General features: G+C 42.2%; 1 protein-coding gene across 1 annotated transcript in view; it reads left to right on the forward strand.

Annotated features, from left to right (window-relative positions):
* Positions 1-9,281, forward strand: part of FSTL4 (follistatin like 4) — a gene marked incomplete at both ends in the record, with an annotated part of 237,664 nt that extends 228,383 nt beyond the window's left edge. The window contains 4 exon segments of the mRNA XM_082323870.1: positions 1,471-1,620; positions 2,214-2,321; positions 5,369-5,478; positions 8,579-9,281. Of these exon segments, the coding sequence (XP_082179996.1) occupies positions 1,471-1,620; positions 2,214-2,321; positions 5,369-5,478; positions 8,579-9,281 (1,071 nt within the window).
* Between the last annotated feature and the right edge of the window lie 18,447 nt (positions 9,282-27,728).

Here is a 27,728-nt window from a genome sequence, read left to right on the forward strand (position 1 = left end):
TCCCTTTTCCCTTTTAGTATCTTGAGTGTTTGCCACATAGACAGTGACACCAGCATGCAACTTAAAGAGGGTTTCTACAACAAAGATTTCTTCATTTGCTATTAGAGGGCATAGAAGCAGATAGAGCAGCTGCAGCTGAGCACTGTAGCAGAAAGGCCGGTGACCTTTCCCTGCTCTCATTGGTTTGGGTGGATGCTGTGTTGTGAGAGCCCAAGCCCCAGCGCACAGCCAAGGATGAGGAGGGCAGTGTGGAGGCTGTCAAGTGCTTGGCTGCACAAACGGCTGCTGGAAATCCAAGGCTGGGCTTTTGTAGCATCTTTTAGCTTGCAGTAGCGTAGATCCCCAGCCTGGCTGGAGGGCCAGAAAGGAAAATGCAGCCAAGCTATTGAGTCTTGTATCTTCAACCCTTACGTGTGGTCTCCACCAAGGTACCTAGCTGACAGAGCTGTGCTGCTTAGAGGTGAAATCTTTTTATCCATAATCATCACTCTCATACAGACCCCGTGTTGGCATTGGTTTTTTCTTGTACTTCCCCTTTCCCTGAACAATCTCTGCTGCTCTAATCGCTTTCCCCTTAGGGAGGTTGTGCCATTATTTAAAGTGACCCAGCTGTTTTATTGACAAGATTTAAAGCCAGCAGTTGTGGTCACTGAAATATATATGTGTTCATTTAGTTTTATGCTCGTTTCCACACCACAGCCTGGTCCCACACAAATGCTCTTTCAAATAAAACAACTCAACAGAAGGAAGAGCGATGAAGAGCAGCCAACATGCAGAGGCTTGTTGGTGAGATCATGTGTCACTCTTCAAACTTAGGGTACCAGTGAGCTCCCACTAAAGCTAATACCAGTTTTGCACAGGACTCAGTGAGTGGAGGATCAAAGACAAAATATGGCATCAGGCAGCTGTGAACAGGATTTGGTCCAAAGCAGCAGGATTTGGTTACTTTTGAACAGGAGAAGTTTCTGTGTTGGAGCAATAGACTATAGGACCCTACTTGTTTTGCTGCTGTTTCCTTGAGCACAAGAATCTTAGAGCACACTCTCCTGAACTGAAAATGAAGACTTCAGGAAAAATATAAAGCTGTGATTCAATTAATATAAATTACTGTTTTTTTCAAAGCACAGAGTGATATTTTTATTGCTAATAAATGCTGACAGCACTGCAAGTCTTGATGAACCATGGCATGCTTCAAAACATAGATCCATAGACTGTGGGGTTATTTAAATTCAATGTGAGTTTGTAGGAGGTCCAGCTGTTTAATGTCACTGAGTAGAGCCAGGCTGCAGTGTGGTACCTGATAAAATAATTATTTCACATTTTCCAGGAAAGAAAGGGGGGAAATATCATCCTAATGGAATCCCCAGGGAATTTTTTCTTATGGTTTTCAAGGCTAAGCTTCTTGCTGCTCCAGCCTCTGAACTTGTAGAAATTAAACCTTTTCTCCTCTTCTTTTTTTTTTCCCCTCAGGAAGAGATCTGTCCTACAGTGGAAGGTGAAGGCACTCAGTCCTGCCTCTGGGCTTCAGCAGTCAATGTCAGAGACAAGTACATTTATGTGACACAACCTAAGCAAAACAGAGTAATGATAATTGATATCCAGACTCAGAAAGCCATACAGGTACTTACAAGGGAAACTTTTTATTCATTGATGGCAAAAGACTTGATACGGGACAAAAAAAGTAGATCTTTGCCCAGTGGATCTGCTGACATCACAGAAAAGTTGGGCCTGTGTTGCTTTCACCCATGGGGTCACACTGTGTCGTTTGGTGTTCTGTAACCTCACTGGCAGGAAAAAAATGGGTTGGATATCATAGTCTCAGGGCTGCATCTGCAGCCAGGCTTGCAGCTAGTGTGATAAAATAATGCTAGGATGAATTTCTGGCTTACGCTTACTGAGCCACTGCCTGATGTTGGTTATAAGCAGGTAGGGAAGAATGAACTGGTGTGGGTATAATTCAAGCAGAAATTGGCCCCTGATCTACTGGCTATAAGTAACAGCATAAGATGGAGTGATGTGTAGCTGGAAAATGGCACCGAGCAGCCAGATTTTTCTACTGCTGGTGCTGCTGCTGATCCCCCAGTTGATTTGAAGGCAAAGCTGCACAAATGAGTGTAGTAGTAGTGCATGGGAATGTCTGCAGTAAACTAATATAATATTCATCATGTGCATTTGGGTCACTATGGAAATACCTATCTCTTGTTTTTTTCAAGTCCTTGGATGTTGACCCATTACCAACCAAATTACATTATGACAAGTCCCACGACCAAGTCTGGGTGCTTAGCTGGGGTGACATGCGGAAGTCCTCACCAACGCTGCAGGTGAGTCCGTATGTAGCTGAGCCTTTGCCGTTCCTTGGCTTGGCATCATCGGTAGCAAGCTGGTGGCTGGTTGGTTGCAGGTAATTAACAGCATTTAATGGTCTGAACATAAAGCTGCTCTTTCATTTGCATATCTAGTGTGTTTTATTCATCCCTCCTCCGTCCATCCTCACATATTTTTCCTGCTGTTTAATTTGTTTTTGAGCAATGACTGTGCCGTAGGCTGGCAGCAGGGCTGCTTTGTTGCCAAGGTCTGTTTTGTTTTAAGGCTGATGTCAGAGCCAAGTGCCATAAAGTCATACAGCAAGGGCTGGCAGCTGACTGCGAGCAGTACGAGCCTGTGATGCTCCAAGTCATTTGTGCAGCCTGCGTGAGTGCAGCTTCTTTTTAACTCAATTGAGGTCTAAAAGCAGTGGGTACCAAGAAGCCACAAAGAACATACTTTCTGTATAGAAGTCTGTTACTCTTTAGGCTATTGGTAGTGTTTCATCGGAAACGTAAGTCAGGCTGAGCAACACATTCAAGGATAAGCCTAAGGTAGAGACTAAGTGTGTGTTCACTGCAGAGCTGCAGCACACCCTTCTCAGAAGTTAGGACGACCTGCAAATTTTTCTGTCTGCAGAGTTTGGAGGCATTGCATGTAAAAAGAAACATTAAAAGGTGAATGCATTGTACAGTGCCTCAAGATTCATACCTCTTTCAGGATTGCTAGCCTATCACCCTCATTATGCATTGAGCAAACCCACCCTTTAAAGGCCTTTGCCTCTTCTTGTCTTCCACATAGGAGAAGTCCAGGTTTTCTGCCAGTGCACTAAATTGCTACTTATGTTCTTTAAACTCATTTTGTTACTTGTCTCTCACGGGCCTTCAGCCTCCTTTTAGATGATGATGGAACACAGCGTGGTAGAATTGTTCCTCTCACAGTAAAATGCAAACAGGAGCTCTCTAGGGCATGAAAAAAAACATAAACAGTAAAAGTAAAACCTCAGGGACAGATTCTGTGTCAGTGACTCCACTGGAGGGCTGCCAGTGAGGTCCCTGGAGCTTCTCCATGTTCACTACTGTCAGACCCACAGTGATATTGGGGCACAGTAATGCACATAGGTTTGGACAAATAAATTAACTTCCATTTCTGGATTGCCCTGGAGGATTCACTCTTCTGTTGATGCTACAGAAACACTAAGTGTCAGCATCTGATTGGGCATTTTGCTGATGCTGTGTGTCATATGACAGAGTTGACACCAGAGCTGATTTGATCCATCCTGACATACCCTTCTCTAGTAGTTATCTTCTGGCACTTGCTGCCCAACCTTTCTGGAAAGGTGTCATGTGAATACTCCTTCTACCAGAAATATTTGCTTCTAAGTCTACATTAAAGCATTCCCCAACAGGCAGAGAAGAAGGGTGGCTGTGCTTTCTGACCTAAAAACCTACAAATCTGTACATTAGTTGTGAGGTTTACCAAGGCTTCGCTGGAGATGCTGCCCCGTGAAGGTGGGATGAGCCATCCACACCAGCCACATGCTCCATCCAGGATAACGGCTGCAGCCTGCAGACTTTCCATAATAAAGAATGGACCAGCAACTCAACATGGGCATTTTTAGGAAAAGATGCCAGAAACAGAATGGGGGCAAATAAATGAAGGTTTCTGAGACAATGCCACGAGCTTGTCTCACCTGGGGATGAGCAGTTTGCTGTACAGGGTATAAGGAGACAAAATGGGCTCTCTTTACCCTTTCTGAGTTAATTTCTTCCATCCAGCTGTGAGAGGTTTCTGTAATTAAAGGAGAGATGGCACAAGCATGTGATTATTAAGAACACACCATCTGCACAGTTGGATACTTGTTATAAGGCTCCAGCTCTCAGATAGTCCTTTCTGTTATCTTTATGAAGTGCAGTTACACATGTAGAGAATAAGATTAGCATCAGCATCAGCAGATCTTTTCTTTTTTTCCAGCCTTCTTTCCCAAAAGGTGCACAGTGAGTAATTTGGCAAAGTTCGTTCTTAAAACCTGCAGTGGTTAGTTGCAAACATGCAATAAAATACCTTTTTTTAATAAAGATGCTACTGCAGAGGTTGATCTAAATTTCCACTTGTTCTTTTGGAAGGCAGGGATTTGTCAAACAGCCCGTGCAGCCGACTAATGGGATGCTGTTGTTTAGCGATTACTGGCTTGTGGGAAGCAAATGTCTGGCCTCGTGAAAGCACTGTGCAAGAGCAGGCATCTTTCTTGAGCAATCTAATTGGAAGAAATCTAAATGGCACAACTGGAACAGCTGTCTGAACTAAACCTTTTAGAGTTTTAGCATTTCCTTAATGAATTATGTAGCTATAAATTCAAAGCAACTACTGTTGCACATTAGAGCAGCAGAAGTTCCTAATGAATGGACTAAAGTCATGTTGAACTGAGCAAACAATTTGAGTATTTAACATTTCAGTTATTGAAAACTTCTACCTCTCCTTTTCCGGAGCGGTGGAGGAGCTGAGTTCCCATGGCCATGGAGCTGTGCGCTGTTCTGGAGGACAGCACGGGGGGGACAGCCAAAGGGCCTTTCTCTGCTCTTCCCTGCATTTCGTATGATGCAGTGGATGGATGAACAGTTCTTCTCCTTCAAAGTAATAATTAACTGCTGTGAGTTAGTGTTTGATCCTTCAAGCTGGTAAATTATCGCTGTGCATTTAAGTGAGATTAATAAATATGACCATGAAATAAATGTTTATTTTAGACAGTGAGGAATAAATTATTATGGTCTTAGTGTTGTCATACTACAGCTCCTGCATGACTGCTCTTTCTCAAGATATAAACATCTTATGAAAGCAGAGTTGTGTACTTACCTTACAAATGTCAAGCCTCAAATACTATTTATTAGCACACCTTTTTCAAGATAGCTACACCAAACAATATTTTGAAGTCATTAATCAATTTGAGTCTACTACATCCCTGGGAAAAGCCACTCGGTACGGTGTATGACACTGTAATCTGTATTTACCTTTCTGCTTTGCTTGCTGCTTTTCCTGTACTCAACCTTGTGTGTATTTATTGTAGGTAATACCAGAGGCAAGTGCAGGGGAGGATCAGCATGTTATCCGCACACCATTTGAAGGAGTGGATGATTTTTATATACCACCTACAAATCTTATTATTAATCACGTTAGGTAAGAAATTATCTTAATGAATTGCAACAGTGACCATACTGCTCTCTTCTAGTGGGCATCCTTCTAATAATCTTACAGCTCTTAATGAACGTTAATGAATGAATTCGTGATCAAGCTAACTACTCTTATCCCCATTTTCACATGTGAAATGGAGAAATGGTTCAGCAAATTACCTATAGTTATTCAGCAAATCAGTGAAACAGGAAGAAAAAAACCTGGACTTCCCTTGGACCACGCACAGGTGTCCTAACCTCAGCTTGGTCAGTGATGCCTCCTTGCAGCAAAGCAGGACACACTGCCGTGGCTTGCTTGTGCTGGGAATTTCATGGCCAGAAAGCTGCCTTCCTACTCAAAACTGCTTTATGTATCTGGGCAGAAACCTATGTCAAAGATTTATTGCCTGCAGTGGTAAAAGTTTATTCTGCCTGAAGCGTAAAGCATGGTTCTTCCACGTGTTTCCAACTATTTACTTGTTCAAATATTGGATCTCTGTGTGAGCTGTACGGTTTGAGGAGAAAAATGTTATGCACTGCATATTAAAAAAAACACCTCTATGAACCATCAGTTTTGAATGTTAATGTGATGTAGTGGTTAATGAGATTGTATAGCTAACATACTACTAACTTGGAGTGATACTGGCTGCTTCCCAGCAGGAACAGGAAGCCTCCCATTAACATTATCAAAATTGATGATAACTGCACAGCAATTTATAGTGTTTTTACCATGTTATAACATAACAACTGTTTAACCATCTTCTGTCCCCAGTATAGTTTAACTAAGTTAAACACTAAAAAATCATAATGTAACTCCTTACATTAATCTTAGGTTCCCTGTGGTGAACACCGAGGAGAGGGGGGTCACACTTAAATGATTATGTGTTGAATCTGATCCAAAATAAATAACCTTGCTTCCTGAAACACAAAATAATGAGACATACTTCATGGCTGTCATTCTTAATTTTTCCCTACCTCATTTTTCCAGTTTGCTTTCAAAATATCGTTATGACTAACAGTAATGCCAGGAGGTAGATGACTGCTGAATGTTAAAGCCTGAGATGAGAAGGTATGGTCTGGGTTCAAAGGCAGGAAGGTGGAACAATTAACACTTTTTGTTTTATTTTCTTTTTGCTTCAGTGTGATTAATCAGCTGTATACAGATGATCTTCTGTAAGAAATATTAAATGTAGATAATTGCCTATAGTTTTCCACGTGCAAAGCAGAGAATGCTGTGCCTAATTTCCTATTTCATTTGTTCAGGGCCAGATCTTTGTCCGTTCTCTCTCACTCGCAGCACAGAAAAATAATTGCTCGCAGTCTAATGAGACTTACTGAGATCATGTTCTAAATTCTCCACTCAGAAACAATAAATGGCAATACCAGCATTTCCCAGGAACGTGAATATTTAAGCAATCTCTTCCGCAAGCCAAAAAATATTTGTATGCAAATGTTCCTGCATATGTATTTCAGCTGCCTGTTATTTCAGATGGATATCTAGGAATGTATCCATTTTTATTAGTTCCCAGGGTAGATTGTTGTCTATTAAAACCTCTCTAAGTGCAAGGTTTTCTTTGAGATTTCAGATCACAGATTTAATGCAAGCGCTGCGCTTCTTCAGCAGCTGTATGCACATAAAACACATTCTGACCCACTTTTTAAAATTAAAGTTTATGATAAGAACCATTTTTTAACTTCTTTGGGCATTTGGCCAAGTATTAAGAAAGTCTTGGGAAAAAAGTGCTGTAAGGGAAAGCATTTTTTAAAGTGTACTTAAAATGCATTCATCCAGGAGAAATACAAGTGTCATATCCAATTTCCCCACACACAGTGCGCTACGCATCTCCACTGCAGATATTTTCTGAAGTCTCTAATGGATGTGAGTATAATGGGAAAATGAAAGGCTTAGCCCAGTGATTTTCATGGGATCCTACACTACATTGGCTCGTTCTTTAGAAGTGAAATCATTGCTGAGTGTCTCGTTGACAGATGGATTAAGAATAAAGAAATAAATCCAGTGTTTTAAGCAAAATATATATTATCTGCACACAAGCACATTGTCCTCCACATTTCACAAAGCAATTTTACATCTTTTGGGGAAGAGATACAAAACTAAGCACTCACTTCATTTCCTCCTGTCTGCATTGAATGGATGAAAAGATACTTGATGTAAAATTAGTTTTCGTAAGTCAGTATCAGTGACCTGTGAATCCAGGGGAACACAAACAGGCTGTTTCTATGGGCTCCCTCTCAAATTAAGCAGAAACCTTTCTTGGCTATTCTTGACCTTTTCTTGTCTTCAGCAAAGGTCAGATGTGCTGCAGCATATATCTTTTACAGAACATTTATTCTCTGCTCACTGTTGTCTGCCCTCTCTTGAGACAGAAAACAAAGATCCCTTTTCTTCAGTGCGCCCTGGCTGGTTATGTTCCTGGAGAAATGTCTTACACCTTCCCTGGGCTGGTGGGATGGTGCTTAACAAAGTCTGCTCTACACCTCAGCCTTGCCAGCTCCTGCAGTGGTCCCCAGGCACCACGGGTAGCAAACACACATCACAGCTACCCTCCAATCCTATAATTCAAGAGATGAGGTTGGACATGGTCTTCACTCAATGATTATACATATAGCTCGAAGTTGCTCTCTGGCCCCAACCTGGCAGGGATATGCTTTATTTTGAACAGTTTTCTGTCTTGATATTGAAGAAGTCTTGAGTATATATTGAGTTGCATCTCTCTAGACCTGAAAAAGATTAAATACAAAACTGATCAACACTAGCCTCCAAAACACCCAAGCCTTGATATCGTTCCTATTGTAAATTGGTCTTCCCAATAAAAGGCTTCCGCTCTTGAAGATGTTATTCAAATATCCAAGCACATATTCAGGCTTCCAGGATCAGGTTGCTAATTGTAACTGAAATATATAGCTCCTTTTAGCACATTTTAGAAGCACTAAAACGGGAGAGATTTCTTACAGAAAAGAGACAGCATTACTGCACATGCTTCCAAAACCAACGGGATAGAGTTTCCCAGTTCTGCTGACTTTCATCTTTTCTCCAGCATATGACCGTGTCTCCAGAGATGACTTCAGTGTCATGTTTTCTATTTCAGGTTTGGCTTCATCTTTAACAAGTCGAAATCCGCAGTTCACAAAATTGACCTGGAAACTGTGACCCACATCAAGACTATCAACTTCAAAAACCATAGCTGCGTACCACAGACCATGGCTTATACCCACCTGGGCGGTTACTTCTTTGTCCAGTGTAGGAGGAATAGGTCGGTGGCTGAGTCGCCGCAGCTCATTATTGACAGTGTTACCGATGCCGTCATCGGCCCCAACAGCGACGTGTCAGGCACACCTTATATCTCACCGGACGGACGCTATTTGGTCAGTGCGGATGAAGACAGTGGCAGGATCAAAGTCCAGGCTCTAACTGTCCGAGGGGAAATCAAGTTGATTTATGACTTACAAACAATCATACATGTATCTGATCTGACATTTCAACCCTCTTTCACTGAAGGCAATCAGTACTATATATATGCTACTTCACATTTGCAAACAGATGTGCTTTTTGTAGAGCTGTCAACAGGGAAAATGAATGTACTGAAGAATTTAAAGGACCCTATCACATCCAAAGACTGGCCCTGGAGTAACTACAACAGAATTATGAAAGACAGTGGATTATTTGGACAGTATCTCATTACACCAGCTAAAGATTCATTGTTTGTTATAAATGGGAGGCAAAATACATTACGCTGTGAGGTTTCAGGTATAAGGAGGGGTAACACAGTGGTCTGGGTTGGAGAGGTATGAAAGGGCAATAGCAGCAGAGCCTTCGGCAGGCAAGTACCGGTTGGACCTTTACACTGCAACAAATGAGCAGTAGCATTGTATATTTTTACACTGGGAAAAAAAAAAAGAAAAAACAAAAAAACCCTGTATAGGCTTCATGGTACAACACTGGTCTACTTGCAAGTTTTATAATATAAGGTATGCTCTGCTAATAGGAAGTGGTTTTGAAGGGATATTTTTTATTTGGGGGTATGATTTGTGGTTATGAGAAAAATGCTGGGAAGCGAATAGTATCTCCACTGAGATATCGTATAAGCCACGAAACCTAGTGATTCTGTAGAACAAAACAGATTTTGAGTTTCCATACTGAGGAGCTTTTATGTTATGTTCAAGCCATCAGTTTTCTTTCCTGTATACCTTGCCCGTTAGCTGTGCTGACTACCCCACCCCAACACAGAGAGACTACAGAAGCAATGACTGCAGCTAAAATTCACCTTTGGATGATGAGGGAAACTAAGCATCAGAGAGCAGTTTTCAACCCACAGAAACCTAGGAGCGCGATTTAATGAAAACTGATCAGTTTTCTCTGCAGGATGGCTTTAGGAGGATTCACGGATGTGATTTCAGAAGGAGGCATAACAGAAATAGTAACTGTCAGCTTGCTTTCTTCTGTGCTTAATTTTGCTCTTGGTACTACTGAAGGCAACGTTATGATTCTCCCCCCCCCCCAATGCATATTTGTGTGATTGTATTTGAGACATTTGGCATGAAATATCCAGGCCATTAGAGTGGGTAAAAGCCAGGCAACACTGGGGGAGGGTCAGAGTTTGTAAAAAATTTTTTTGAGAAGGGCGCATTAGTCTTTCAGCAGCTTCTGAGTGTGGTCAGCTTGGGCACAATATGCAAAATCTGCTCTTCAGGGGCAGAGAATTAGTTATGGTTATTCTCATAGGAGGCAGCAACACTTCTAGAAATTCTTGGTTTCTCTCATTAAATATTTAGTAGCACTGAAGTCACTTGGTTCTTTGTAAAGTAATAGCTACAATGACAGAGGGTATTTTTAATAGAAAACTCACTCATTTTCTAGTCATAGCCTTAATTTGCCTATTTCTTTTCAGACATCCTGGGAAGCAATTTTTTGTTATGATTTTTTTCTTCCCATTTATAGTACACTTGTTTATAGTCAATTATCTTTTAGTTATGAGCAAAGAGTTTCATGTAAAACCAGCTGAATTACCCTAGAATGCAACAGCTGGCATTGAGAAATTTCAGTTGAGTTCCCATAAAAATATAGATCCATTTGCACATTTGGAAGATATAAAAACTTTTCTAGTTGCTTTTTTGTAACTTTCTATATCCATCACCATGAAGTAATCAGGGCAAGAGCAGCTATGGCTCGCAAAGTGGTGCAAACCAGGTGAGCATCACTGCCACCATGAACAGGCACATCTGAGCGGTTGTATCTCATGCGCTGCTTTGAAAATGTGGTCTTGATGTGGGTGAAAACTTTCTCTGAAGGTAAACATCTGTTGCATTGGAGCCACCCATCCGCTTTTCAAAAGACCTAGCTCGTTTTGTGAATGACCTTGTTGCCCAGAGTTTGTACGAAAGCAGCTGCTGAACGCACCCAGTGATAGGTAGTGGCGCAGTAATTTTCCAACACAGATGCTTAAAGTCACCCATTTCACAATGCACACAGAGGGATTTTAAATGAGAAGGATGCAGACTAACACTGGTAATCTTTGCTTTAAATGTTAAACTTTACCAAAAGAGTAGCATTTTAGCATGGCTGTAGACCTGAAGTAATGTAAACGATTTCGGTTCTATAGAGAACATATAAAAATCTGTTCAGACAGACGAAGAAGGGGAGCTGAATCCTATGAATTCATTAAACATGGAGTCCTTGAAATTGCCCTTCAACACCCATAGGCTAAAACCTACATCTCTCTTCACTTATGAGCCATAGGGGTTAGAAGAGACTATCCTATCATTGCAACACAGACATAGAAAACAGATTGGCATAGCCTTCCTTTAGCAATGCATGGTGTCCATGATTTTCTACTTATCTGGTTAGGAAACACCCATGTCAAGGAAAGGAGAAGACCAGCTTTGTAAGTACCTTTAAATATGCACAACTCCTTTCTTGAACAAAGCTGTATCCATACATTGCAGTCATCCTAAATGTGTTTTACCAAGGCCAAACACTGCTCTCGTGTTATCTTTTATGACTTCTTGAATATTTTATTATGCCTATGGTAAGTTTCCCTGTAGAGACGTTCATTGTGTCATAGATCAAGCAAATATTACTTTTTTAAGAATATTAAAAAAACCTGTATATATCTGTTCAGGTAAATATTCTTGAGGCTGGTTTATATATAGGCTGTGAAAGATGTGTAACAGACCTCACTTCTTCCTGTTTGTTGCAAAATGTTGGAATAGCGTTCACTTGAAAAATCCCACTTGGACCTTCCAAAGATGTTCCCTTTCTTCCCTCTTCAGCCCAAGTTCCGGTGATGTGTTTTCTAAATTATCCTAATGGTTATATATCATACTTAGAAAATGAAGTACAACTTAGATTGTCCACACTCCTTGTGAACAGTTCCAATGACAGTCAAATCTGACATTAAAGTGCTGCACATTTGTTACTCTGATTTTATTTTTTTTATGACACAGAAATTTTATATATACTTGAAAAAATGTTTAACTCATTTTTGCCTTTCAAGTCTGTCAAAAAGAGACATTTCCTTGTTTGCAGTTTCTTTCCCACTCTTCGTGTTCTCCACCAATTCACTATTAATTCCTAGCTAATAAATTAATTAATCACAGTGATTAATTGAAATTAATTTAAATGGAATTAATGACCATTTAGTTATCCTATAACACTCATATATCAGTTGGGTATTCTGACATTAGAATCATGGGGAAAAAATAGTCCCTGGTTGACAGTAAGACTCTAGTCCCAAGACCAGCTGCATTTTCCATTAATAGTTGAGGTTAAACAGCAGTATAATGGAGATACTGTTTTGTCATAGTATTTCCCTCAATATTTTCACTTTCTGAATGAGTGAGAGTTTTTACTTAACATCTTTAACTATGCAGTTCAGTGGCTACTTAGAAACGGTCTGCTTTTCTTTTAAATTGGAGAGAAAAGTCACGAGTGCCTTAATTTGGAATTAACAATAATTAGCATGTTCTTATCACTTAATACTTTGATTATTTTTTTTTACCGCTACAGAAAAATCAACAAAAGTCCCAAAAGGTTTCAGTGGGCAGAGGTGGGCATGCCCGCAGGATGGGTGGGAGACGGGAAACTTGCAGGGCTGCTCGGTCACCCCTGCAGAAGGGGCTTAGCGAGGGGGGCTATCGAAAAACACTTCACCCGCCCTGAAGGAGTTCGGCCGTTTGGCTGTGTTGACCTCCATGAACATGGCTTTGCCCGAGAGACACACGAGTCCTGATGACCTGTCGACAAGTACTTATTTACTTGATTTATACCATGATTAGGTCTTAATTACTAGAGTGCCCGGTAGTGTGCTAGGTACTGCGTAAAACAGATAAAAAGGCCAAGATCTCAATTCTGTAAGGAGATAACAGCTAATTCCCTGTATGACCCTACAGCAGGTCAACAAAATTAACAGGAAAGTGGGAACTGAGGCTCGGGGAGACGTAAGAGTTGGCATGAGTGCAATAACCTGGTTATTCAGCAAAGACACGGGCATGCCGTGATGCCTGTATATTTTTTTCCCTAAGACCGCCTTTGTCCCTCTCCATTCAGGGCTTTATTTTAAGTGAACATCCCTAGGGTTACATACATAGCTGTTGCCTTTCTTTATCAAACCCCTGGGACTGGGACTGGGCCACTCGACCCCTGGGATTTCCCTGTCTGCTGCATATCCTATGACTTGCCATCTCGTACTTGAGTAATTTCTCCCTTAGAAAACCTGGGGATAAATCCTGCTGCTTCTAACAAATTGCATCCCGCAAGGCAAGCAGCCAGCGCCTGGTTTCCATGCTGGATTACAGCTCGCACTCTACCTCCCATCTGAAACCTGTATTTGTTGCTTGGCTCACTGCTTTGCACGTTCTCTCTTGGACTAACCAAAAATAACTCCCAAAATATCCTATGATATAGTTAGGTTATGGCAAACAAAGCACTGCTCAATGTTATATTTACCTTTTCTAGTGCTACTTGCTCCTTGCTCATCCCCCCAGCCCGGCAGTGTTTCCCGCTGCCCTCCCTCACGTGCATCTTCGCTGCCAGCTGTGTGCTTTCACGACAGGTATCACCAGCTGCTGTTCCTCAAACGCTTTGAACTCCTTTCTGGATTTCACCCCTCCTTCCCCCTTCGTGCATCTCTACCCTGGTGCTGCGGCACGAGGCACCTCAGCCGCGGCGTGGGCACGGCTCCTGCCACATTGCCGTGGTGTCCTCCCACCCAGCCGCTGCCCGCTTCACCCAATCCCCCCTGGAGCAAGAGATTTTTTTTATTTTTTTTTTCCCTTGTTGCTTTTTGAAGCAAATTGAAATAAACCACAGGGAAATCTCTCCGTCTGGAGACCAGGAAAACCTGGCTGTTTCTTTTAAAAAAGAGATGGTGCAGCAATATTTGGTGTTGAGGATGGGACACGTTCCCAGCCAAGCACAGCGAGCCCGGGAAGAGCGCGCTCCTATCTGCTAGAAGAAGAAAAAGACACCTGAAATGTCACCCTTTTTTTAACCTGCCTGCAACAAGAGGGTTGGTTCTTTTTTAACACTGATCTCTTAAAATAAAGAATGAAATAGCAAGGCTATGAGGATTTTTTAAATGACCCTGTAAACAGAGAAAAGAGACAGGCAGGCCACAATCTCATCTCTGCTCACATCTGGTAAAAGTCAGGATGCCCCCAAAATGCAGAGGCGCTGACTCAGGGCTCGTGCCCGAGCGGTGGGACTGAGCTGCAGCCCAGGCTGGGGCCATGTGATGAAGGGGGCTGCAAATACAGAGCTGCAACTATTCATTTGGGTTTTTATTACATGCAACACGAGCTGGCTGTTGCAGCCCAGCCTAATGCATTTGCCAAAATACCTTAGATGCTGAAATCCTATGGCTGCCCAGTAGGATGAGGTGGGATTTACAGCCCGTACAGGTGGAGCAGGATGGTTTGAGCATGCCCAGTGCAACTTGTTATGTTCTTAGCCCGATCTACTCTCTGCACCAGCCGATTTGATGCCCATAACTCAGTTCAGCGGTGTGTACAGCATGAAAGGTCGGCCCCGCAGAGCCTGGTGGGAAGATGTACTGGTGCCTTCACGCAGTGCTGTTAATGACCCTTGGCGCCTCGACACAGCGTGCTCGGGTGACTTAACAGTCCTCACAGACATGACTGGCTAGTAAAGAAGCTGTTTTCCTTTGGGTATTTTTTCCTTCTTGTAATTTTATTTGTCCCTCATTGTAAGAAAAAAGACAATTCCTGAAAAAAGATGAAAACTCATACTAGCAGCACAAAACTCAAAGGTGAACAAGATTTTTTGCATGTCTCATCTTAAGTTTGGGGAACATCATTGTGGGTCATATTTTCCAAGTGCTTGTAGCTGCAAGACAAAAATCAAGACCCAAAATAAATTATTTTTTTTAACCAGTTCCCAATACTAACTTAAAACAAAACAAAAAAAAGACAAAAAGAATGAGCCCTGCTGTGGTGCTTCTACCATGCAAATTGCCACTGCCTAGAGGCTTGTTTAATTAAGCACTTCAGCATCTAACCCTTGGCAGTCTATGATGTCTTTGACACTTGTCCAAAGCCATCAGATAAAGGCACTAAGCACAGCAGAGAGCAGAAAGCCAGCTGCGACTAGTAAACAAGACAAGCACTAAATCAAACAAGACCATCCCAATTTACAAAGGTCAGAGCACTGGCATTTCCAGAAGTAAAATTCAAATTCCTGGATTAGCAAAGGTTTCTCCCCACAGTTGCATGCACATGATGCCATGCATGACTTGATGGCCACATCACTCTGCGCCATCAGATGCCCAACCCAAGAGCCATGTGCTTTCCAGTTACTCTTTAACTTACAACAAGAGGGTGCGATGATGGCTGGCACTTCCACCGCCCTGTAATCACAGCAGAGCAGAGAGTGGAGCATTACCTGAGAGGAGATTTCTTTTTTTTACTGCAAGGAGTATTGCAGAGGGAGAGATTTTAATGTTTTATTTAAGGCCACAGTAAACTCCACGTTAATTGACTTCCAGAAAGTGGACGGAAGTTTCTGCATAGAGAAGTACAGAGGATTTGCTTCGAGGGCTTGCAAAGCCTGATCTGAGTGGGGTCAGGCAGGCAGACCAGGCTGGCATCTTGGACTCCCAGCTCACTTTGCTTTAGGCAGGTCCAACCAAGCTAGAAAAGAGTAATAAGGCATCTGCTAGTCATTTTTTATTTTTTCAAACTGTATTATTTTCTACTTTCAACTCTCATCTGTTTTAGCACAGCTGCACCCTGCAGGCCAGTACCTACTGTACCTACTGTAAGCTGTTTCTGAGCATTAAGAATGCAAAATTTTCCTAACATCAGCCCTGAACACTGTGTTTTGCAGACAAGTCAATATGAGCAGCTACATTATATTTATCTGTATTTGGAGTGTTGCATTGGGATCCAGTCTTATTTTTACATGGAATCCAAGACAATTACTTTAAAATATAGTGTAAAAAATATTGGTGGACCATAAATAGAGGCTAACTACTGGCTTATTAATTACCCTCTCTAGCATCACTTTCTTTCAAGTGGCTGATCTGAAATGGTCTATATCCCACCTCATAGCTAAGCTTCAGGTTGTTCTCTTCATCCAGATCACCAGCACATGTAGCCCTAGTGCAAATAAAATTCCCTGCTGTGTCGAGCACAGCTGAACTCCTCCAGGAAGATACCACATATTGACACAGACAGCAAGCGCCAGCCAGCCCTGCTCTCTCGACAGTTTTCCACTTCCCAAGCTTGCTCAGCACAAAGTCAGCTCTGTATTAAACACAACTTCAGCTTTGAAGCTGGCTGGCTCTGGCATCCAGCCGTTGGCACACAGGATGCTATCTTTATCCCATAGCCAAAATTAGTCAGTATTTTGTCTCTGTAGAATTATTTCAATCTGGTAGATGATACATCAGCTGCTTTGTGATTTCTTAAGGAGATTTTATTCTCACAAGGCAAGGCATTTTCTCAAGCCTGAAAACTCTTTATGTGATTTTTTTTTTTTTTTCATATCTTCAGTAGCCTTTATTTTTTAATGGTGGAAGGGGATGCAGTCATGCTTGTAGACAACATCCTGGTGTGGCATTGCCCTTTCTCCCCTCACACATGGACCACATCAGCACAAATCACAGTGGGTACTGACGATTTCTAAAGCCAACAGGACAGGAAAAATGCTGCAGCAGAAAGCATAGTACTGCCCTGCACTGCTACCACCACCAAAGAAATACAGACTTGTGTTGTGCATTGTGGCCAGCGAGACTGGAAAGTGTGCCAGAGCCCACTGCCGAATTAGCTAAAGTGTCGCATTAAGCTAAAAACCCTCTCTGTCAGACACTTAACATAGAGCAGAATGCTCTATGGGAAAGCAGGTAATAAGAGGATTGATGTAAATACAAAGGTTAGGGATTTTTTTAGGTTTAGAAAGGAAAGCAAGAGTTGCTGTGTTAAAGATGCAGGATCCAGTGTTGGTGGTCCATGGCTCATTCTTCCCCGCACCCATCCAGTGGCTTCGTTCAGCCCCACGTGCTGGAGCATCGAGCCTGGCACCAGTGTCCACCCCGGTGAGGAGGTGGCAGGGCCATTGAAACAGGGACTTGATGAGGTCAGTTTGCTGAATACTTTATATTTGTGTGGTTTAAAACAGACTAACTACTGGTAGGTCTGAGTAAGTGTGGGAAAATTAATAGCATCCTTAAAGTGTACTAACTACACTACGTTCTCGCTTCTGAAGGCACGAAGCTTTCCCAAGCACAGGACATCCCAAGCATCCTGCCCCTTCTTCAGGGACCAATATTTGGGCAAACATATCACCAAAAATAATAATCCAACGAATTATGATTCTCTCCAAATAAAAGGTGAGGGGACTGCAGGCTAAGAGCTTTTTTATTTCTTTCCCCAAACTTCATTGAGGATGCTGAAAACTAACAACAATTCATGATTAAATTTGAAAGCTACAGTTGAAGAAAACAAAATTCAAACACTTTTGTCAATACCTAAATCATGAAGAGCAGAGAGCAACATTTTAATACTCATTTGCATTTTAATAGACAAATATCTGCCTCTTTTGCTACAGCTTCATATTTTAGATACACAGGCCTGTGATTTGCCTGTGTGGATTCCTTATTCATCCTGGACTTCAGTGTGTCCTTTAAGTCCGCCATGAAGCACAAGTCTAGAAATAGCACCAGGAATCTCGAGGGAAATTCCCACCCCACCATGGCAATGAGCCGCCGTCAAGGTGAAGGTGCCGTGAAGGCACCAGGAAGCCTTCATCCTGCCCACCGCCCTGGGTTGAAGCATGCAAGGGGAGCAGAGGGGCCAGCTGCAGCCTTGTAGGGCAGCCCAAGAGTAGATGTAGCACACCCCGAGCAAAATAATACAGGCAAAGCCTTAAGATAAATGTATGAAGTGGCCTGCTGCTAATTGATCAGGGGCTGTTTTCCAAACTGAGGGTTTTTTCACCTCTTTTTTTTCTCCCCTTGTCTCTGAACAGCATTTCCAGCTGCTTGTTCATCCCACCACTGACTTCATCAATCTCTGAAATCTCTGTGTGCTCCCAGCTCTCGCCAAAACCAGGATCCTGCACTCATCCTGCAGGCAAAAGCTTATTCAGCAGATGAAGCAAAACAACCCCACAAGACCTGCTGAAAAAGCCTCGGGGTGTTTTTTCTTTTCCCCTTTATAGAAGAGCCTCTACATAGACAGCTAATTCACACACTGTTGTCAGTGGTGCACTGTCCTGTACGTACACAGCTACAGCATGTCCACAGCACATCCCTACCCTTTAAGACTTGCTAAAAGTCAGGTTCATTTCTCTCAAGACAGACTAATAATCATTTTCAGCACTCAACACATACACTAGAAAATGTGCAATGGAAAAATAAAAATTGGTTTTGCCTGAAAAAGCCTCCTCTTGTAATGCTTGTACATGTGAATTTTCCCCCTTATTTATAAAGTATATGAAAGTATTTTTAATACATCAACTTTAGTAGAGATTTGTACCAACACAGTATTGGCGTGCGACATTTGAAATACATTTATATTTACTTTGATGTGTTATATAGTACCGCTCACACAGTATATTTGCAGTAACCTGATATAGAAGAGGAGGGGCAAAAAAGAATCACACAAAGTGCTCTCTATAGATACTGTAAATGCTCTTTTTCTTCAAATTTTACAATAAACCTTGACAAAAGCTCATGCTGACAGTGTCTGGTTTATCCTTTGAGTGTTAGGATTACTGAGGACAAGATACTGTCTCCCTTTTGCATCAGATATGTCTGCCATCAATGTGTATTCATTCAGCTGAAATACAGTTGAAATGATGAGCAGGGTTCCTCGCCACCCTAAAAAAGCAGCTGAATGTAATTTCTATATGTATGCATGTGTTGTTTATATGCACAAGTTTATAATGGTGTATTTGCAGCTGGGAGCTTGCAGATCCAGACTGGACAAATAATACATGGAAAGGTGCAGAAAGGGCTCGAGGCATGCACGGGATCTGTCACCTATTACTGGCAGGGATGACCTTCTTTCAGGAAGGAGCCATGGCCCAGTGCAGGCAGGACTGCAATTCAGCATACCCTTTTCTAGTGTACTCACACTGCAAAAGTCAGCCCAAGCCCTGTGCAATCCTACAGCAGCTTATGGGATTGTTCAGGGTGTAAACCAGGGCAGCCTTTGGCCCTCACTGATTGATTTAAAGACGTCAATCTGTCTTTCTGGGTTAGCTGTGCAGCTTACCACACACTTCTCCAGGAGCCTTTGTCCTCGGCGTTGCAGGGAGAGCGATGAACAGCCAACAGCATACCTGGCACCGGCCCCTCTGCAGATCGATCTGGTGACAGACCTTCTCCTGAAAGCAATAAGTTTGGAATAGGTGAGCTCCCAGTTTTCTCATGCACAGCGTCCTACAGGTCTATGGTTTTATATTTAAGATTAGCCTGCCATGTCTGTGTTTAATTTATAATTTTGGCCTGGGAAAAATTAGTCTGTCTTCACATGGAGCTATTGTAACACTGAGACACAGATGGCTGATTATCGAAATGTCTAATAGCATCTTTGTAATAGTCCTAAGGCAAAAAAAAAAAAAAACACCCACACTTTTGACAAGCATTATTTGCTGAAACAAATTCCATTTAATTAAGACGTGAAGTCTGCACTGAAAGACATCCTAACTTGTCAACAATATTAACTGCAGCATATACTGCTAGAGGTTATGCTTTGCATGAAGGCTAAATGGTAAAGGACAGGAGCTTTTTGAATTTCCTTAAGTTTTCCTGTGTAGTGGGGCTAAGCTGGTCATTTTTCTTGAACACTATTTTACTTTAGAAGCTCAAATCAGTGCTGATGAAAACACGCAACTTGACAGCTTTGGTGGCCAAAATCCTCCCTGTACCCTAAAAACTCATTTCACCAGCACGGGCTGCTCTGCACGCCCTGCCCCAAGGTCTGCAGAGCCCTGACATGCCAGAGTGGCACAGCCCATCGGCGCACCAGGGCTGTCTCAGCGGGGCCATTACAGCTCATGAACACGTCTCGTACCAGGATGGGTATTAGCAAACCATTTCTTGTGCAACCGCATCAGCTGGACAATATTGCACCGGAGACGCAGCAGAAACCATGGGCTCAGTCCCAGGGACGCGGAGGTTGCTGTGCACCGCTCGCTGAGTGAGACTCATTAATGCACAGAGGGGTTACACGCAGAGCCAGCAGCTCAAGGTCCGCAGTATCCCATATGGCAGTAAAACTATTCAAGGAGAAATTATGCAGATAGTCAACATGTTCAAGCCGAAATGAATTACACTGAAAACATCAGCACAAGTAGCAGTCAATTTGTGTTACGGTCAACGAACGCAGCTTCGTTTGTTTTCTCCTGTTAGAGGCCCTGGGGGCTCAGGGGCCTGGGATACTCGGGGATGCTCTAATAAACACCCTAAAGCTACTGCTCTTGCATCGGTATGCCACAACACTTGGAAGTTAGCAGGGAAAAAATGTTCAGTAGTAATAGAAATCATGCATGTGGCACAACACTTCATCCACTAGCAGTTCACTCGCTAGTTTTCCAGACACAACAGAGGGCATTTTAATCAAAGCAGGAAGGTTTTGGCAAGTGTGGGAGGAACAAGAGCAGCAGAGAAAGTGGTATTTTTAATTACTGCAATTTCAACTACAGGCTGACTCCCAGTTCTTGCTAGTCCCTCACAGTTTCCCTGGATGCAATGGGAGCTGCGGGAGTCCATCCGCTTTGCAGGACCTGCCTCTCCTGGGCAAGACCAGGAAAATCCACTGGTCCATGTTATCATTACAGGGGAAAAAAAGGACAATTAGCAGATGCACTTACCTGGCATCATAGCGAAAGTAAGAGTACAGCACTCTTCACAGCAAAACTGGCCCCTGCCCCTCCAATAAATCAAGAGCTGATTGCTGTAAGCCAGATTTTTGTAACCAGGCTTACATTGATTAGCAACTTCTACTGATGCCTTATGAGCGAGAGCATCAGCAGCAGGTCTGCCAGCGCAGAGTCCAATGGCCACAGCATCAGATAAAATGGACTCTGGATAAGGCACAGGTTTGGGGAGCTATAATCACGTTGCTTCAAATCATCACCAAAGTAGGATGGAGGCCGATACAGTCTTCACAAAACATTGAGTAATTATACAGAATATGTTAAATTTGTGTTTATTTACATCCTTCCAGCAATGAAATCAAACCCACTGGCAGTCGTTTCAAAGTGTTTCTTTAAGGCAGCCAAACAAATCCCTGAATTATCATCTGCCACAAACAAAATGCAGACATGCTATTAAGCCAGGCTGTAAACATCGCTGAAAAGCACACCCTGACCAATAAATTAGGGGCTCTGGTGGCAATGGTGTTAATGCAAGCCAGGAAGGAGATGCTCACTAGGGGCAAATAATATATTTGCGGTGTTGCAGGAGAGATGAGAGAGGCAGCTAATAGATGCTGGTTGTGCAGCACACATTGTTCACTAAACTGTTCAGATGGCTGCCAAGTGCCTCGCGGTCGATGGGCAAGTGATATCTGGGAAGATTTACACTCACTTTCACATTTCCTCGGGAAGGCTGGGACAGCCCAGAGCGTGCCATGAGATCGCTGAAAACTCAGTGCCAAAAAACGTCCCGGGTCACTCAGCCTCAGGTACAGGCTGCCGGTTTCCAGACCTTCAGTAAAGTGAATATGGCATCTTCAAGGATTTGCTGTCCTCTCCCCCTGTCAGAAGGAAAATATTTGTTAGACAAACTCTGTGAATGGCTGTAGCCATCTGCTCTGTCTGGAGCTGGGAGCTGAAGGAGCACAGGAGCCTCAGCCACCACAGCAGGGGTCCCCGAGCTGCACTGTCCCCGCGGGGGGGTGATCTTTCCAGGTGGCAGGGATAGGATACCATCTGATTACGAGGGCTGTGCTGAGCAAAAGAAGAAAGCCAAGAACTGTAAGAAATCTAATACAACATTACTATAATCCTTTAACAGGACATACTTCATTGTTTCCAGCAAGCTTCTAAAGCAATAAACCTTTTTTTTCCTTATGTATTTACTTTTGTTCTTGAGGTGAGATTCAATTGAAGTGTCAGATGGTTTGTGAAAGAGAACAAAGCTTTGCAGGACAAAACTCAGCACATGATGGAGGTTTCAACCTTGCAGGACTTGCAGCAGAGAAGTTCCCACAGGCAGCAGAGTAAAGCACTGCAGCTGTCCCCCCACACACGCTATACATGAAAAATGCCTATCGCAGCCCTTCGCTGCTTGGGTTCAGGAGTGGATCCCATGATGAGATGGATGGCAGGGGTGACATGAGTAATGCCACCTCATGGAATGACTTTGGTGGGGTGGGAGGAGGAACGGGCACCTACCCCTGCTGCAAAATGTGTACGGGAGCTGCCTGGGAGATGTTGATTCCTGCTACAGGCACGTGAAAAACTGAAGGAGGAAACAAGCAACAGCAATGGAGCTCCTTGCAGGATTGGCATCTGCCACTCGGACTGCTCCATGTACGAAGCGCAGATGTCCTTCCACCTTCTGCCTCACTGGTCAATATTTCATGGCAGCAAGCTGCTGTCCCTTCTCTGTGCAGTGTCCAGAACAAAAAGGATCAGAGCCCTGAGTGACCACTGGCATAAAAAATAATCGGAAGGAGCAACGGGCTTCTGAGTATGGAGCAATCAATAGGAATCCTGGATGTGCCAGTATTTCAGGTATTGGTGAAGGTGAAGCAATTTTCAAAAAGAAGAAAAAAAGAAAAAACATTTCTACCTGCAACCCTTAAGATGGCTGTTAGCAGTATTAATAATCTGATCACTAATGGCTTCAATCCAGCATATGGGGATTTATGCCCTTAATTCCCTTTGAAGGTAAGGTACTGCAGGGTAGGTAAATCCCTACTCAGATGTGAAGCAAATGTCCTGCTCCCGGACGGTGTCAGTGTGCCCTGTGCCTCCAGAGCCCTGGCTGGCCCGGGGGTGAATCAGCTCCTGGACTGTGCTCCTGACCCCAAAGTTCATCAGCTGCAGCACCAATTTGTAATTAACTGCAAAAACAGAAGTTTAAATCAGCATGGCTTTTTTTATTTTATAAGATGCATTATGGTCACTACATGGGGCATGCAATTTCATCTTCCTGCGCTAACAGATACTTAAGCTAAGTAGCGTCAGTTCACTGAAGATGATGTTTAAATCTCCATTAAACTCATCATTCCCATAATAAATATTCACAAACTAATAATATTTTTAATGTCTTAGTGGGTGAATTTTAAATTATTTAATAATTTTTCCCATTTTATTTACTATATTTTTGGTTGTGCCACTACATGATTTAATTATTTAATGACAGGGTAAGGCAGCAGCCTCTGCGATAGTGGTAGACCACAGAAGTCATATATGTCACATGCATTAATTGTTCCTATTAGGACTGTGCGAAAAGCATCCTGTGATGACAAAAAACATCAAGAAATTATTCCTCTTGTACCTTTACTCCAGAGGCAAAGACTGGATTGTGATTGTATGGGATAGCTTGGGGTTACGTGTAGTCATAACCTTTGAGGGGAAGTTCAAGATCATTAGTTAAGAATAGCCAAATATAAATATAAATATAAATATAAATATAAATATAAATATAAATAATTACAGCAATTATGATGGCAACTGGAAGTGCCACACATGCAGATTACACCGCACCCTCCTGTCCCCTGGCAGGTCTGGTCCGCGCAATCCCAGTATAGACCAGTCAGGCGTTATCCAAAGGTGGCCTCATGGGTACCCTGCGATTGGAAACCTTGGCTTTTTGTTCCACTTTAGCAGAGCAAGTCTCACTACATTGACTTGATGTATGAGTGCACAAAGAAGGAGTGGGAAAGAATACGGAAATTTTTGTAGACATAAATAGGATTTACGGTGCTGTCATCTCTAGCAACTTTGGCGTTTCAATTCATTAAAAGTCCAGACAAATTAGATGTTTGTATTCATTTAAAATAATTTCTCCTCTTTGACCTAGCTTAATTTATCATTTTACGTCTTTCTGCAGTACTTAGGAGAGCTGCTGTTTAAATGAACCCAAAGGAATATACGAGTAAAATATTAAGTAGTTATCGTCAACAACATGGTACATTAAAACCCAGCACCATAGCTTCCCTACAGCTATTTTTGCCAAATCAAACACAAAATATTCTCCTACAGATGTAGGATTTGTATTACTTGCAGTACTGAAGCCAAGACACCTTGTGATAGTGTTTTCACAACTAACACACACATATCTCAGGAATTCAATTGTAGTCACTGCAGAGAAAAAGAAACAGCAAAGGGGAAATCCTGCACCTCAGCATAAACTAATCTTTATTCAAATAATATATTTTTTAAAATTTTTCTAGTAAAAGCGTCCTATGGTTTATTTCTGCCATTTTGTATAAATTTTGGAATTTTACGTGCTTTTACGAGTAACTTCCTTTTGGTGATGATAAGTACTATTTATAGTTTTGTACATTCAAATATTTTCAGAAAGGAGAGGCTGGATAATCAACAAGCATCTACCCAAACATTCATATCTTCAATTTCAGAATTGAATTTTTGCTTACATCAGCCCTGGGCGTACTCTGACAGGTCCAATGCAGAGTAACATTTATGCACTCATTCAGAGTTGCAGGTAACCCAAGAGTAAGGTTCTCTCATAACTGTGTTATTCATTTCTCCATCATCAGAAATAGATGGTGTCCTGAAGGAAATATAAACTATATTTATCCAGCAGGTTTAAGCAAGGACATAAGGAATCCTGCTAAGGGTTTGGTATCCTCTTTTTAAATGACGTGTTCATTTGGTGTGGTTGTCAGGTGGAGAGAGGGATAAGGAAAAGATACAGGGCTTCCCCAACATCTTGAGCAAATCAGGGACAGAATGGAATAAACTAGTAAAGACAATACAAATATTAACTACATGAAGGTGATGTTACTACTTTATTACAGTGGTTCCTGCATAACACAAAAATATAAAAAACTCTAAACTGCAAGAAAACCTAACATTATCACCAAGCAATTTCTTCCAAAAATAGCTAATCTGAGCTGCACTAACATCATCTCAAAAGATGCTTTCCGGGATGGTCCTCTGTTAACAGCAAAAGCCGTTACTGTGGTCTAATAAGAACAGGGCACACATACACATGTACCCTGTGCTGGAAAACAATACAGCATCTGTGTCCAAAGCATAAAGAATAAGTGCAAAGCAGCAAACTATATGTGTGTATATATATATATGTATATTTACACATACATACATATATGTATATTTATATTTTTATTTATAAATATATATTAAAAAAAATTAAGTGGCTCTCTGGAGATGATGTGCGTTTTCATTATGTTTAGCAGTCAGGACACAGTGTGCAGCAGAGGATGTTCTTTCCCATGTTTCTCCTACAGCACCAAAGTCTGTGACGTGGCATTACAGCTATTTCAGCCCTTCCTTATTAAAAGCTTTTTATAGAAGACTTAATTTAAAATACACTTTTGCTGCTCATGGCCATGAGTCTCCCAGGTAAGAACATTGACTCTTAATGTCACAACTACCATCTGTTGACTGTCTGAGATGTTCAGGGGGATCTTTCCACGTGGTCTGATTTGATTTCTGCCTGAAATCCATGTTCCTTTCTTTGGATGCGATCCAGAAAACACCTGTGATTTTTCATTTTGAAATACCATTTGCAGCTTGCTACATGCTGACTTGGGAGTTAAGAGATCTGTGGGGAAATGAGTGACACCAGCATGAGCAATTTGTTATAATGACTCAGAAAATTACAGGATAAAATGTATGTATCAGCATTACAATAAAAGGAGGGCTCGCTTGTTCTCTCCTGCAAATGCGTGGGCCTTTCTGCCCCAAACCAAGACCCCTTTCACCCCATGCTGAACATGAAGCAGAAGGCAATGGGCCATGCCACGGTTTGCAGAGCGTTCCCAGATGATGGACACAGCCTCTTTCACCCCAACTCAAGAGCCTGCGAGACTGAGGTCAAAGATGCTAGCAAAAAAGCCAGGAGCTCAGAGAGCAGGAGAGAGGTGGCACTTTATCAGGTTTGGACTCAGAATGGTTGGTTAGGTGTGGAGCGGAGAATTAGCTAAGGATTAGTAAATAAACACTGTTTTGGCCATCAGCTAAGCCTACAAACCGCTGTTGTCTGCTTGGAGCGTTCCTGTTTACTCTGTGCCACGACGGCTCTGCAGGAGATGAACTTTGTGAGAAGGGGCATGTCAGAGATGTTGCAGCAGAGCTGGGCGCTCAACCACAGAGCAAGCTGCCAAGAGCAGCAGGACTCTGCTAGGTGACAGGTGAACAGGCAGAAGGACAGGTATCCACAGAAAAATATCTATAAATAAAAGTCATAGTCCAGTGAGTTCTCCCTGGTAAGGCTGTTGCAGCCGAGCTCTAGATGTGTCTCTGTGTGAGTAGAGGTTTCTCTTCATGTTCAGTAGCTGTTCAGAGCTCAGAAAGGGACCTCTGCCATACTGGCTTGTAATATAATAATATATGTGTAATATCTGAAGATCAAGACCATCTCTCTATTAAATTAGATAACAAATAATTAGATAATTTTAATTTACTTTATGAATCTTCTAGAGAGTAAACTGCTTACAGGCAGCTAATGCAATAAACGTACTTTATAAGCAGAGAGCAACATCTGTTACAATGAAGAGTCTGCAGCACACATCATTAGGATTCTGTGCACACCCAGACGTAGTTAGAGTAAATGTATCATTAAGTTGGTATCCTTTCCCATTCAAAGCACACTTTTCAGGATTTATGTACTGCAGACAATAAGATAGCAGGAGAATCAACTCACACTCGACTCTTCTCGCATTCACCCCCTGTCCCACGGCAAGATAACATTAATAAAAAGGGTAAGACAGAGCGTGGAAGTTAGGTCACTTCTATGCATGGCAAAGGAAATAAATACGATTTCAGCCCCCCAGACACAGAAAGGCACGGCAAAGGCAGAAGCTGTGCTAAAAGGGCATCGTTAAGGTCACAACATCAAGCCCTAAAAAAATCAAGAAACTTCATCATACAGCCTCCCTTGCATGCACATTGCTGTCAGATATGCAATTGCAGGGAGTGTCCCAGACCACAGCATTCCCAGTGTAGGCAAAAACCTGGATTTATATGACTTCTAAAAAATCTTAGCTGAGTATGTGCAAACTGCAATTTTTCCAAAGGTTTTTAAAATCAATAAATTAGATTTAACAACAAATAGAAGTGACAGAAGGGGACGTTCTTGATACAGAAAGCTACTCTTGTTATGGATGTCATATGCATATTCCAGACCTGAAGGGTGCTATAAAAGATCAACAGATATATTTTCACTTGGGCAAAACAATGTATATAAGGGACCATGTCAATCTAAACACCTACCTTTTTCGAAGTTACAATGACACCACATTTTCAAAAGCGACCAGTGATTTCTTAGGTGCCCTTGCTGTTTGAATGGTAGAGGAACCTGTTTTTCTGAGGATGGATGCTTTATTGCCATTGATGCAGCTTGTCTCTATTTGTAATTGAACTGGCAGCACAATATAAAAATAAAACCAAATCAGCCGAACAACGCTATTGTGCATTTTAGCAGTAATAGAAAACCACATTGTCCCTTCAGGCAGATGAGCATAGCACTAAAGATATCTCCTGATGTCATTTATGTGAAAGTTGCATTTTTATTGTAAATTAATCTACCGTGTCAGTCACACATACAAACTCTG

The sequence above is a fragment of the Platalea leucorodia genome (assembly GCF_965183815.1).
Source record: "Platalea leucorodia genome assembly, chromosome: 11".
NCBI classification, from domain to species: Eukaryota; Metazoa; Chordata; class Aves; order Pelecaniformes; family Threskiornithidae; genus Platalea; species Platalea leucorodia.